The sequence below is a fragment of the Loxodonta africana genome, chromosome 5 (genome assembly GCF_030014295.1).
Source record: "Loxodonta africana isolate mLoxAfr1 chromosome 5, mLoxAfr1.hap2, whole genome shotgun sequence".
Lineage (NCBI taxonomy): Eukaryota > Metazoa > Chordata > Mammalia > Proboscidea > Elephantidae > Loxodonta > Loxodonta africana.
The window spans coordinates 66968675-66983242 of NC_087346.1; the positions used below are offsets into that span (position 1 = coordinate 66968675).

At 37.7% G+C, this 14568-nt stretch overlaps 1 protein-coding gene across 12 annotated transcripts in view; it reads right to left on the reverse strand.

Annotated features, from left to right (window-relative positions):
- Positions 1–278: 278 nt before the first annotated feature.
- The window catches only part of ARHGAP24 (Rho GTPase activating protein 24), a 574638-nt gene continuing 560348 nt past the window's right edge, over positions 279–14568 (reverse strand). For all 12 annotated transcript variants that reach the window (XM_023553282.2, XM_010594080.3, XM_064285611.1 and 9 more), the window contains 2 exons: positions 8196–9273; positions 279–2007 (listed from right to left, as the gene is read on the reverse strand). In XM_023553282.2, coding sequence (XP_023409050.1) covers positions 1764–2007; positions 8196–9273 — 1322 coding nt within the window. In that variant the 3' untranslated portion in view covers positions 279–1763. The remainder of the gene's footprint in view (positions 2008–8195; positions 9274–14568) is intronic.

A 14568-nucleotide genomic window follows, 5' to 3' on the forward strand; every position in this document is an offset into this window, starting at 1 on the left:
GAGTCGGAATTGAATCAATGGCAATGAATTTGGTTTTGGTTTTTATAGGACATCCAGGTAGAGGTATCTGATTAAGAAATTGGAAAGAGAGAGAAAATGGAACTAAAGATAAAGAAGTCATTGCTAAATAGATAATGGTTGATACTGAGGGACCGCATGAGCTTGCTTAGTAGGAGGATATAAACAAAAAATAGTGTCAAGCATGAATGCTACGAACACCAATATCCCCCTTGAAAATAAATAACGCATACAAACATACAACCTTCAAACCACATAAATCCCATAAACTCAAGTAGTCTTTATTTCTGATGATGCCTTTTGTGACTTTCTGTTCGCATGTGGGAAAGATTTAAATGACTGACTTTCAATATCATTGTTTTACCGAAGTGTGAAGAATTGTCCTCCCAAAACTCTAGCTCCAGCAAGCCTCGGACTTTTCTACAAAATTATCATCACGGAAATGCACAAGTCCTGTCAAAATCGGACCTTTAAGCAATCAAGTTTTAAAGTACTGAGAATGAATATGTTTTCAACGAGGAAGGACATTATTGTCAAAATTAGAAGCAAAGTTATATTTTGTTTCTTCCAAACGCATGCCCTTTTCCATCCAGGTTTTCTTTCCCCCAACATTCCCCTCTTGCTGCAAACTGCCTTTGCCAGCTGTAGGTGCAAAGAGGAATCCCAGACGACAACGAAACAGCTTGAGGGAGAGAAAAATGTCACTTTACTGGCACACATTCTAGCAGTTTAACTGAGAGAGGCACAGTAATACCATCTCACTGCCAGCTTTCCAAAGTGCAATCGGTGGTGGGGAGAGGCGAGAGTGGGGGCAGGTGCTCACGTGGGCACACTGCAGCACACAGTGTTTCCCAACTTCCAAACAGCAGGAAGAATGCCTGTGATCACCATCCAGCCGTTACAGAGATTCAGTCCAGGAGGACAGAGTAGTTCAAGGCATGACTGGTTAAATGCTTTTTTTTTTTTTTTTAGCTTTTTTTTTCTTTAATTCCCTTTAAGGTGTAGCCTGCATAGGAAATATGCATCTCCTGGCAAGCAGATAAGGGGAGGGCATTTACACAGTCCCCAATTTCCTGTATCAAATCATCTCACAAGGAAAAACTGAGCAGTGCCAAGGGAAGAATTTAAAGAGCAGCTCAAAGGTCCCTGGTGATTTTACCATATTTTATAAAACTATTTACATTTCTTTTTTTGGTCACAGGCAAGGTCTATTGGCACAAACAGCACAGCCACAAAGTATTCTTTCGATTTTAATAGCTCATATTATATATATATTCATATATATTTATATTTCTGCTTATCTTCATTTCCTCAGCAAAAGGGGAAATAAAAATATCGATCTATAAAATAAGCGGATGATAACACAATGCCAAAAATAGCTTATGTTAAGTGCAAGGGGTGAAGCTTGAAAGCAAGCTAAATTGCAACAACTTATTGATTTAACAGTTTAAATACAAGACTTGCAATAAAATAATTCTGGAGATATGCTTCTCATTTTTAGTTTACTTTTTAAAAACTACTCTATATACACATATCCAGTTGTAACACTTGACAGTAGCATTATGGGGCACAATATAACTTTGGTACACATTGCAAATGTGGATGGTTAATGTTTGTAAATAATATTCTTTCACCACTTAAAGCATTGTACAGTCAGGTGACCAGCCACCTGTTCCCATATACTATTCCACCAGAATTCCCAGAGTCCTTCCCACAGCCATTGGAGAGAGCGGGAGAAACCAGGTTCACTGGATCCATATTGTGTTTCCTCTCTCACTTCTCCTGGGTTCCACTGTCAGCTCTCCAAACGTGGAAAAAAACTGCTCCATTTCTTTCTGTAGCATGTCATTTCTTTTCTCTGCATCTTCTTTTGCTCGCTCAGCATTTCGCATCTTGATCTCTATCATTGTGAACTTTTTCCTTTCTTGATCCAGTTCATCGTGTAGGCTCATCATTTCTGTTTCCAAAGTCAAGTTTCGCTGTTCTAAGCTGCAAAGGGTGGAGGGGGGTGGTAAAAAGAGATAAAGCAATTTTACTCGCTTGAAGTAGGAAAGAGATACAAATATTTTCTAAACCTCATCTCTACGATGCTAGGGAAATTTGAATGAGCCCCTTCAAATCAGTCAAGCAAGGCCCAATTATTTAAAAAGTGCTACTTTTGTATTTTTAAAATATTTCCTTAGATGATTTACTACAATTTTAGCAATAAAGACCCTATATGTCTCTTGGAATCTTGGTAGTGCTTAATTGTCATTTAATATTGAAAAAATGAAAGCACAGAGAAGCCAGAGACCCATGTCATGGGGCACACAAGCGGCAGAAGCAGGACATAGGCCAACCCTGAAGGCTTCCTGCAGAACACTGAATGTAAATTTGACTTCACTAAATGAAAAGAGAAAAGTCTGAAAAAGTTGGAAGAAAAAGGAGGGCAGTGATATTTGCTTTCTATCAAGGAAAAATACTGATAGCAAAAACGGCAATGATAGATTAAATTCACTGCTAAGACTAGACTTTTCCGGAGTTCCAGCTTATAAAAGTGGTACCAAAATAGACCCTTACACTGACAAGAGAGGTGTTAAATAAGCAATCAACCTGATATTTCGTAATAATGGAGCCCATCCAAGTAGACGGCTATCCTTAATTCTAACACCTTTCAGGTTGTTAATATATCTTAAGAAATATGTATTTTAGATCTCTATAAATCAATAGTTGTATTCTTTTGAAAAATTATATAACTTTAGGTAACTTTCCTAAAAACAGAGACTGTGCTTTCTCCAGAATTAAGATCCAAAGCACATGTAACTTTTTTATAAAAGGGTACTTGCTTATTAGAAAGATAAATCTTGGCAAAAGCCTAATTTTCATCTTTCCTAGTCTGAGCCAAAGTCCCTTTGGACATCTTTGAGTTTAACATACCCAAACACCCAGTGCCGTCGAGTCGATTCCGAAGTTTAACGTATCACTGAAACTTGAAAGACTGATACTTGTGTAGCTCTCAGAAATCTGACTATTTTAATAACAATTTTAAGATAAAAATCTCAATTATTTTTCTATTTTGAAAACAATGAGCTTATGTGTTGATATTTCATCAAGATAATAAGAACACTTAAATATGAATCTACTTTCCCTTTGTAAGCAGCTAGGGTTTTTAAAAATAATACTTCTTACACAATCTAAAAAGCTATTTAAACACGATTGCATTTTTACGTAAGAGCCTGGTTGTGCTGGTTGTCACCCAGAATAATTCTACAAGCTATTTTATAACAAAAAAAAAAAAAAAAAAATCTGGAGAAAATCGTAGCTTAAATACAAAGACAAGGTTTACAAAACAATATATTGATATATTTATATGCATCAGGTATTTGCATGAAGCTTCCAGGAATCTAATGGGCTGAGTTGAAACCCCTCTTAACGCAAACACACAGAAAGGCTGGAAAAACAGAAAAATATTTTTAAATGCATAGCCAAGGTTAAAAGAAAAAAAAAAAAAAATCCAGGTATCAGAACTGAGAAAGAAGTGCAAATTTAGAACAGTAAGTGAAAGCACGCAAAGGATATTGGTCCTAATACAGGCCCTAGAGGCTGGGGGCTAGGTTTTATTTTTCACAAGAGATGAGGCCTCCAATATGGCGAGATATGAGATGAAAGTGATTCAGGAGAGCTTAGAACATCAATTGTCTTTACGAAAGAGGAACTAGAAAAACTCTACTCATTGCCCTCTCCCAGTGGTAGAAATGAAACAACAGAAGAGAGAATTAGTAAACTGGAAAATAGGTCTGTGAAAAATGACCCAGAATGTCATGTAGAAAGACAAATATAGAAATTTTCAAAACATATACATGTATAACAGAGGTGAACAGACATGAAGGGTAGAATGAGAAGATCCTAGAAGGGAAAAAAGAATTAGGAAAACTGGAGAAAAGGAATAGGCAAAAAGATGGTGGATCCAGAATTGAAAAATATGTAAGTCCTCAGATAAAATAATGAAACAAAGTTTGAAAGTTAAAGATAGAAAAAGATATATCTTTCAAAAGAAAGACTAGATTTTCAGGCAAAAAGCACTATTACAATTAAAGATGCCTAATGCTACGGCTGCTAACCAAGAGGTCAGCAGTTCAAATCCACCAGGCGCTCCTTGGAAACTCTATGGGGCAGTTCTATTCTATCCTGTAGGGTCTCTATGAGTCAGAATCGACTTGATGGCAGTGGGCTTTAATGCTTAATGATAAAAAGATCACTTTATCAGGAAAATATAAAAATTCTAAACTTTTATTCACTTTGTAGTATAACCTCAAATTATTCAATAAGAAATCTCACAGGATTACCAAAAAAAAAAAAAAAAAATGATAAGTCCCCATGAATATTAGGAGATTTTAAGATACCCTTCTGAAAAATAGTAGTATATCTATCTGATACAACTTAGGAGAAATGTATAAATTTGAGAAGCTTGGTAAATAGACAATCTATTGGTTATATATAGAATCCTAACCCAATAATAACAGAATAGCTTTTACCAGACCAAAGAACTGACATCATGCAATCTAATCTCTATGACCACAATATAATACAAGGAAGTTATCAACCAATTTGGGGGAAGAAAGAACAACATACCTATATGCTTACAAGCTAATTTGTGTGTATGTGTGTGTTGCTATAAGTTGGAATCGATTCAATGGCAATGGGTTGGGAGTGTGTGTGTGTGTGTATATAGATGTGTGTATGTATATATACGTGTGTGTATACATATACCTATATATTTGTTGTTGCTAGTAGCCATCAAGTCGCTTCTGACTCAGGATGACCCCATGTGTGCAGAGTAGACCTGTTCCATAGGGTTTTCAAAACAGATCACCAGGCTTGTCTTCTGAAGTGCCTTTGGGTGAGAATGAAGTGCCAACCTCTAGGCTAGTAGTCAAACACTCTTTACACCACCCAGGGGCTCCATACACAGTTAAATCTGTGAGAACCTGAACTGAGTGGGAGTGCCTTGCTTTTTTGGATCTTACAAGTTTCTGCTTTTGACAGGGTGCAGTCTTATCACTTTTCTATCACTGATTTTAATGGAAAATGTTTGAGTTTTCCTTCTGTCACAGGTTATTGCCTTACACAGGTGCCAAATTTTGCAGGTTTTACTGCATATATCAATCAATGATTAAACAAAGAAAGTAAATTATATTTACTCTATTTTTTTTTTATCATCTAAACACTTCTGCATTTCAGTTAAAAAGATATTTAAAGAGAGCCACATAACTTTAAACAAGAATAACTAAAAATTAACTGGAACAGTTGACATCTTATATTTCTATGGCTTGTGCATATAGCACCCTCCTCCACACCTGTCCTAATTATTGCAGACCTCCCCCTACACCTTGATTTTATGAGTAAGAATATACATTGAGATGGACCATTGGCACTCTGTTGGAAAGCTCTGTTATTTTATCAAAGTTTTTGGAATGTACTATAGATCTCAGAATACACATGTATCACTGACATTCTCAGAAATAAATGTGCATATCGGCAGTGATTCGGAATGTTTTCCCTTCCTAATACAAATTTAAAGTGTTATCCCTTGTCTTGAAAGATAAGCTTTCCAGTGCTAAGTGCTAATTTATCATCACGCATTGGCAGAAATTCAGAATTCCAGTGGCAATTGGTTCCAAAAACTACATTCAAAGAGCAGAATAACCCTGTAAGATGATGACATTTTTCTTCCATTTAAGCCTCCTGTCATTCAGCATTATACAGAAAAATCCAAATCAAGTTTCTGTTGAGCAAACCTACAAAAATACTTCACAAGGAAGTAATTTTTTAATTTAATACAGGTAGTCCCCAACTTATGACATATTCAAGTTATGACAAACTGCAGTTTTAACTGCCTGTATTTTTTTTGTATATCTTATTGTTAGTAATATGTCTGTATGTATTAAAATAAATCTGTACATGTATATGTAATGTCTCCAGCCCCCAAAGAGAAATAAAGATTGAATTTATAAAGATACAGATAATAAAAGACAATAATAATGAAAACTACATTAAAAAAATGAGCTTTTTGACTTACATCAAAACCTACTTACTACAGAGTCATTGGAATGGAACTCTGCTGTACGTCAGGGACTACCTGTATATAAATAGTACTTGTCTTTACATTTATTTTACCATGGCTTTTACAAATGTGCATGATTTGTCCCAATAATTGATAAATGGATGGGAAACATATTAAGATAAATTAAAGGAAAAAAATGAGTCCTGGTGGCACAGTGGTTAAGAGCTAGACTGCTAACTGAAAGGCCAGCAGTCCAAATCCACCAAACACTCCTTGGAAACCCTATGGGGCAGTTCTGCTTTGTCCTATAGGGTTGCTATGAGTCAGAATTGCTCGATAGCAACAACAACAAAAAAGGCTATATAAAAAAATAAGCCATTTGGAGTTTAGGGTTATGGAAGAAGATAAAGCAGGACAAAGACTAATATGCACAAACTACTGAGGATCCTAGAACACCCATGCAGAAAGAGGTCCACCAAATCACACAGCCTGAAACAGACCAATATAGGGGCTCCTTGCCAAATCAGCCTTGGACTGTCAGTTCTCCTGACTTAGTAATTCAGTATTTTTCTCTTTACACTTCACTGAACAGAGAACACAGGAACACTCAGTTGTATAGCTTCTGTGATCGTGATGAAGATGTTGGGTGTGGTGATTCTCAGGTGTCTAGAAGAGTTTACACTTAGTGTGTCTAGGCTCCATTGTCTGCATTCTCACCTCTGAGGGTAACAAAGCATTTGACACCCAGGAGAACTGTGAATACAGGACACTCAGCCAATGCCCCTTATCTTGCCTGGGTTGTTTCCCTGAGAAAGTTGCTAAGCAAACTTCTGCCTTGGACATCCTATGGGAAATTGTAATCGCAATAAATTCGGTTTTACCACAACAGCTCCCTCAGAAATCATATTCCTTGCTCTCTGTTATGGACTGAATTGTGCCCCCCCTAAAAATATGTTGAAGTCCTAATCTCTGTACCTGTGAATGTGACCTTGGTTGAAAATATGTTGTTGCTGTTATCAGTTAAGTTAATGAGATCATACTGGAGTACTGTGGGTCCTAAACAGACATGAAAGTAGAGATACACAGGGGGAAGGTACCCTGTGAAGATAACCTCTACAAGCCAAGGAATATGAAGAGACATCTCAGGCTGCCAGAAGCTAGTCCCTGTGAATATACTTCATGTCATCCTTGTTCTCAAAAACCTTCACGGATTCTCATCTCACAGTAAAAAAAAAAAAAAAAACAGTAAAAGCCAGACTTAAAATCACCCCTGTGTCTCCTGGCCCCTGTTAGCTCTCTGAGCTCATCTCCGACTGCTCTCCTGCTTACTCACTGAGCTCATCTCTGACTGCTGTCCTGCTTACTCACACCCATCTCGGGGCATCTGCACTTGCCCTTCCCCTAGGTATCTGTATGGCTTCCGTTTTGTTTTGTTTTTTTTTTTTTTTAACCTCCTGTCATTCTGTCTAAACTTACATATCACCAAAACTTCTTAGTCTCTTCCTGCTTAATTCTTCTACTTAACATATGGTCTATTATACTAGTTAACTGTCTCACCCAGTAGAATCTAAGCATGTTCCCTGAGGGCAGGGTTTCTGTCTGCTGTATTTATGTTAAATCCTTAGAGGCAGAATTGAGCACTGCAGATAGCAAGTACTCTCTCAGCATCCAATGGTTGAAAAATGAAAAATAAAGGTACATTTACTTCTATACCACCTTTTTATTTTTACCCTAATTTCATCCTCTTATCAGTGAAAATTAACAAGCTTCTCATTCTCTGTTCATCTCCTCACAGCCCCTCCCCTTTCAGTCTGCTAATACAAATTCACCTACTGAATAATAACAAAACATAACATCATTGAGTACCTTCTCTGTGCCAGAGACAAGGCTCACTGAATTCTTAAAAGCTTTTAAGATAAATATCACTAGTATCTGAATTTTTACATGAGGAAACCAAGGCTCACAGAGATTAAACCTTCCTAAAACTCCACAGCTCACAAAGGGTGAAACTGGGACATGAACTTAGGTCTCTCTGACTTTACAGCCAGCATAATCAATCTTCTTTGGGATCCTGTCCACCAGGAGAAATTTATAGCAGCCTCTCTGGCAGTTATAAGCTCCGGATTTTCCTCACCTCTTGATCCTGGACTCATACTCTATCTTCTGTTTGGTCATTTCCTGTTTCAGGCTTGAAACTAAACTGTGCAGTGCACTGTGGTTGCTGGTGTTGTTACCAACAAATGTCTCACTGTTGTCACTGCTGCTGGTGGCACGACTACTTCGACCTCCCACACTTCTCCGGTCACTTTTGTTTTCATAGTCTCCAGTGTGGGAAAGGTCGTCCTGTGGGGCACCATCTAAAACAGGGTCCTCAAAATTCCCACTGTAAAAGTCTTGTTCTGGGCAGGTAGTGGTGGAAGAGCGACAGGAATTGGAGTTCTCAGGGAGGGAGATTTCACAAGAAGAAGTAGACCAAGTGGCACTATCAACACTCTGTTTGTCATCAAGGTTCATCATGGAGAACTGTTGATGGACGTTGTCATAGGTAGAGAGCCTGTTGTGCTGGCCTGACTCTCCTGCTTGCTCTTTCTGCTTGTTATCCCTCAGGGTCACGTAGCCGTTGGGCAGCCAGCTCATGCTGCGACCATTCGTGGGGTTTCCAAGAGTGTCGGTGTTCAAAATGCCCATGCGCACTGTTCCATTCTGCACACTGTGGGTGCCCATCTTGGTACCAGGCCCCTTCAGTGAAGAGGTCCTTCTGGCCTGTAAAGTCCCATTGGGGGTGGTTTGGCTTTTCTCTAGACCTTCTGCACTACTGCTGCTGAAGGACCCATTTGTGACTATCCCACTGCCCTTATTAAAGGCTGGGTTCTTTTTGACCATTAGAGGGGGGCTCCTAGAGACATCCAGCTTGTGGATGCTGTTCCGTGGGCTGTTTGTTTTGCTGCCTGATAGAGTTGTGGGAGATCCATTGTCAACGCCACTTTTCTGGGGAGACTCTGACTTGTCCCACGAGCATTGCCTACCAGGGCTGTCCTTGGAATTATTATTCTCCTTGTTCTGTAACTGACCCATGGTTGCTTTCTTCTGAATTTCATTGTTGTTGTTGCTCACTCCATCTTGGGGCTTGCTTTGTAATTCTGCATCTTTGGGGAAGAGGCGATCGTGTTTGCTAATCATCATTGACATCAACTGCTGTACCACCACAGTGCCTAGAGGAACATGGGAAACAAAGTATTATGAGCAAGAAAATGTTGATTTATTTTCTATTTTGAATGTGATTCTTAAAGAATCACATTTAGGTGAGCATGAAGCATAACTTTTAGCAATACTGAACTATATTCTTAATGATAAAAACAGAAATAGAAGCTAAAATTTCTTGAGTTTTTAATATGTGCCATGAACTATGACAAATACTTTTGCTAGTTTATTTGGATTTTAAAACAACTCTATGGATAGCATTTGTTATTATTATCATATTTTAAAGGTTAAGTAACTTGACCAAAGATAAAAAGCTATTAAGGAGCAGATTCAGAAATTTGGAGAGATCTCAGCCATTATTTCTTCAAATATTCTAGTTCCAAAGACCAGGCTCTTAATCTTAATCACCATTATACAACATTTCTTGCAATTTTGGTATTTAATTATGAAACAATAGTCTTACAGGTCGTCACTGTGTCTTCTGCATCTGGCAACTGCCCAAACCATCTAGATCCTTTAATGGCATCTCTAAACAGAACCCTGGCCAAAATTTAGTGGATATATGGTCTGTCTTTCTAATCTAGCAAGGCAATTAAGTTCCATACAGCTTTTGCTCATCATTCAAAAACTTCAGGGCATTTTATGTCCTATCATCTAGAATTGTTAAGAAACTTCAAAAATCCTCTTCTCCAAGAAAGCAGTGATATACTGACAAAAATTTTCAGAATCAATTTTTGAGAGCTCTGAAAATTCACCAAGGCGTATAGCAAACCAGAAAGCACTTATTCAAGAAAACCAGCTGACGCTCAGGAAGAACAGCCAGTTCTGTGGCATTTTAACTTGCCTTTTTCTCATCCTCCTCTCCCCATCTTTGCAGAAGCTTTGAAAACCCACTGCTCATATCACAGTGGAAACCAACAGTCTAGCAGCCATTGAAGTGGAAAGATCAGAATTGAAACTCCTTCAAAGCCTGACTCCCAGATAATTGTCATTATTTTACTTATTTAGTGGTTCTCTGGAAGACCCCACTCACAAGGCTTGTATTATTTGATCTGACTAGTAGCTTCACCTGTGTGAACGGCATTTTTCCCAGAGGCATTTGTCAAAAACAATCAGCGCCATTTTTGTTTAACTTCACATTTGCCTGAAGCATTGGGTAACTGCTGGAGCAAACAACAGACTATCCGGAAAGCTCAAAAGGAAAATCTGGGGAACAAGATGTGCACAAAAACCAAAAAAAAAAAAAAAAAAAAAAAACCCACTGCTGTCGAGATGAACTCACAGCGACCCTATAGGACAGAGTAGAACTGCCCCATAGCGTTTCCAAGGAGTGCCTGGCGGATTTGAACTGCCGACCTCTTGGTTAGCAGCCATAGCACTTAACCACTACACCACCAGGGATGTGCACAAGGGCCTTTAAAAAGCTCCAGTATATTTCTGGGAATCTAGAAGATCACATGCATGCTTAGGGCTGTTTGCATGTCTTGGGCTGTGTGCATGCTCAGGAATGACCAAGAAGCCCCTAAGCTCTCACCTCTGGTTAACCTTGAGGATCTGCAAAAGCAGAAACTGAAATCTAAGGCAGAGTTGTAAACTTTCTGGCTTAGTGTGACTTGCCCCAAAATGTACACAGAACTCCCTGACAAGGACTGGGAGACTTACTGATTCCAGGTATTTAAGGAAATTTCTGACCAATGATTAGCTGACCACTAAGCTAATCAAGTTTATATTGTTTGTTATGGACACCCACTACAAAAAACATAGACTTTACAGAATTAGCTTAAAAAGTCACTGAACAAACAAACAGCAAAAACAACAAGCCTTAGGGAGGAGGAGAATCTAATTTCCAGATTTCCTACATTGTTATATTATTTCAATGCCAGTTTTTCAATACAAAGTATAAGACATGCAAAGCAAAATGGAAGAATAGTCTATACACAAGGAAAAAACAATAAATACAAACTGACTCTGAAGACGTCCAGATGTTGGATTCACTAGACAAAAATTTTAAATCAACTACTACAAATGTGTTAAAATAACTGAAGGAAACCATGCCTGAAGAACCGAAGGAAGGTCTCAGAACAATTTCTCACCAATATTGATATTGATGAGACAGGATTTACAAAATAAATTGAATAGAAATTCTGAAATTGAAAAGTAACATGACTAAAATGAAAAACTCACTAGAGGGGATCAATAGCAGATTTCATCAGACAAAATAAAGAATCAGCATACTTGAATATAGATCAATTGAGATTATCCATTCTGAGAATTAGAAAAAAAGAGAATGAAGGAAAATGAACAGATCCTCAGAGATCTGTGGGACAGCATCAAGCACAACAACATACACATAATGGTAATCCCAGAAAGAGAGAAGAAAGAGAAAGGGGCAGAAAGAATATTTGAAGAAATGATGACTGAAAACTCCCCAAATTTGATGAAAAACATTAATCTACACATCCAAGAAGCTCAACAAACTCCAAGTGGGGTTAATACAAAGAGATCTATAAAGACACCTTATAGTCAAACTGTCATAAGACAAAGACAGTGTCTTTTTTTAAGAAAATATATTTTTCTTGTTGTTCTTATTAAGAATATACACAGCAGAACATACACAAATCTAACAGTTTCTACATGTACAGTTCAGTGACACTGATTACATTCTTCAAGTAGTGCACCCATTCTCACCCTCGTCTCTGAATTGTTCCTCCCCTATTAACATAAACTCACTGTCCCCTAAGTTTTGTATACAGTCTTTCAAGTTACTGTTGTCATTTTGATCCCTTATAGACAGTTCTTAAAAGAGAACAAGGCTCAAGGCACACATTTTTTATTAATTAATCTAAACTATTGTTTGGCTTAAAGTACAATAATTATCTCAGGGCAATAGTCTGGGGTGCATCCAACTTCAGTGGCTGCAGAAAATCTTGATTCCATGAGAATTTGAAATTTTGTTCTTCATTTTCCTCCTTTTGATCAGGATTCTTATACAGAATCTTTGATCATGTTCAGTAATGGTAGCCAGCACCATTCAGTTCTTCTGGTCTTATGTCAAAGGAGGCAGTTGTTTATGGTGGCAATTAGCCACACATTCAATTTCCTCCTCCTATTCCTGACTCTCCTTTGTCTACTGCTCCAGGTGATTATAGACCAATTGTACCTTCGATGAATGCTTGAAAGATTTTAAGAGCCCAGGCACTACATAATGAAGTAGGGGGTAGGACAGAAGCACTAAACATGGTAGGAGGACAATTAACTGGGATGTCCCATGAAACCATGACTGTAAACTTCCAAACCAAGAGACTACATCCCATGAGGTATTTGTTCGTACATGTGCAATGGAGTCTCAATAAGATTAACTGCTGATTTCTCATCAGAAACCATGAAAGCCAGAAGGCAATGGGATAACATATTCAAAATGCTAAAAGAAAAAGGCTGTCATGTAAGAAATCTATATTCAGCAAAACTTTCCTTCAAAAATGAAGAAATTAAGATATTCTCAGATAAGCAAATCATGAGAGAACTTGTCACTAGAAATACAAAAGCTTCAGTTCACTTTAAACTAGTTCTTCAAAAGAGAAAAGTCTCTTGTACAAATGAAAATATGAGGATTAGCGGTTCCCATCTAATCCTCATATTTTTACTCTTTATTGTAAAGTATGAATTAGAAACCAATGTCTTACTCAGTTATAGAAAATAATATAACTCAGAAAACAGTAGATAGAAAAATTGATCTATTATGAACAGTTATTCATAAAAACTAAGGGATTTACCAGGTTTTATGGCATATTACCTGAAAGCTTAAAATATATTTATACATATTCCTAATTGGTTTAGGCTTTTATCCCCTAAATTGGCCACTACCAGCAACCAAGCTTCTAGAAGTTGGGAGGTCCCCAATTGCCTAAGAAACTTCTTCAGCATTAATTTTTTTCGTGTACCCACAGTAAAACCGTATTGGCTAATGCAAAGATCAAGCTTGTTTTGGCTTAAACTATACCAATTTGGTGTGTTAATTTTGTTTATATCATTCTAATAAGAAGCTCCTAAGGGTGATCTCTGATAAATATACATAGGAAAGCAAATTGTATTTTAGTTAGTCAATGTGGTTTCTATATAAATTACTTAAAACATGAGGTTTGGTGAAGAAAATGACGACAAGGGCTTTGATAATGCAGACTTGACTGAAACCGCTGCTAATTATTTGATTAATCAGGGAGTAGAAGCCTCACCTGGGTGAAGGCCACTCTTCAGCTAAAAGCAACACTTGAGCAAGGTTGTTCAAACTCAAATTTTAAATAGAAAAAAGTATGTTATAATCATCTAAATCCTGCACACGTTTGCTGTGATGATTCAAAATTTTTAATATATTTAGATTGTGTGCTGCAGTGTGCCGGGTCTGGTTCTAGATCAAGGTTGCTCAAACTTGAATGTTCACACGAATTACCTGGGGATCCTGTTACAAGGCAGATTCTGATTTACTACATCTGGGGAAGGGCCTGAGATTTTGCATTTGTTACCAGGTGACACCAGCAACTAGAGAACACCAGCACTGGCATCACCTAGAAGCTTTTTAGAACTACAGAATTTCAGGGTCTACTGCAAACCTACCAAATCAGAATTTTCACTTTAACAAGAACCTCATGTGATTCCTGTGCATGCTAAGAATTTGATAAACACTGTGACAGATATAAACGGTTTCACTTAATCTTCTAAGTTAACTTTCTTAAAGATGCCAACATTTTGTTTTATCAACATTTTCAGATGGGAAAAATCAAGGTTTGGAGAGGTTAAGCTGCTTTCTCAAGGCCACACAGATGACAAATGACTAAAGTGAATTTGGACACTTAGTCTTCTTACTCTAAATCATACACTTGTCCTAGATTTCAGCAGCTGGAATTTAAAACAGTAGTAGTAATAACTTGCAGGGACAGATTACACAATAAGCAAGGTATGCACGGGCTTGTGTTGTGCAGTACAGATCAGTAAGTAAGCACAATTAAGCCTGTGTGTACCTTGCTTGGAAACCCTGGCGGTGTAGTAGTTAAATGCTATAGCTGCTAACTAAAGGGTCAGCTGTTCGAATCCACTAGGTGCTCCTTGGAAACTCTATGGGGCAGTTCCACTCTGTCCTACAGGGTCGCTATGAGTAGGAATTGACTCGACAGCACTGGGTTTGGTTTTTTTTTTAATTTTGTACCTTGCTTACTGTAAGCCAGTGCATAGCATGCTTACTGGTTAATCTGCCCCTGGATAAGCAAACTTAATGTTGTTGTAAATAGAAAACTAAAAAAAAAAAAAAAAAA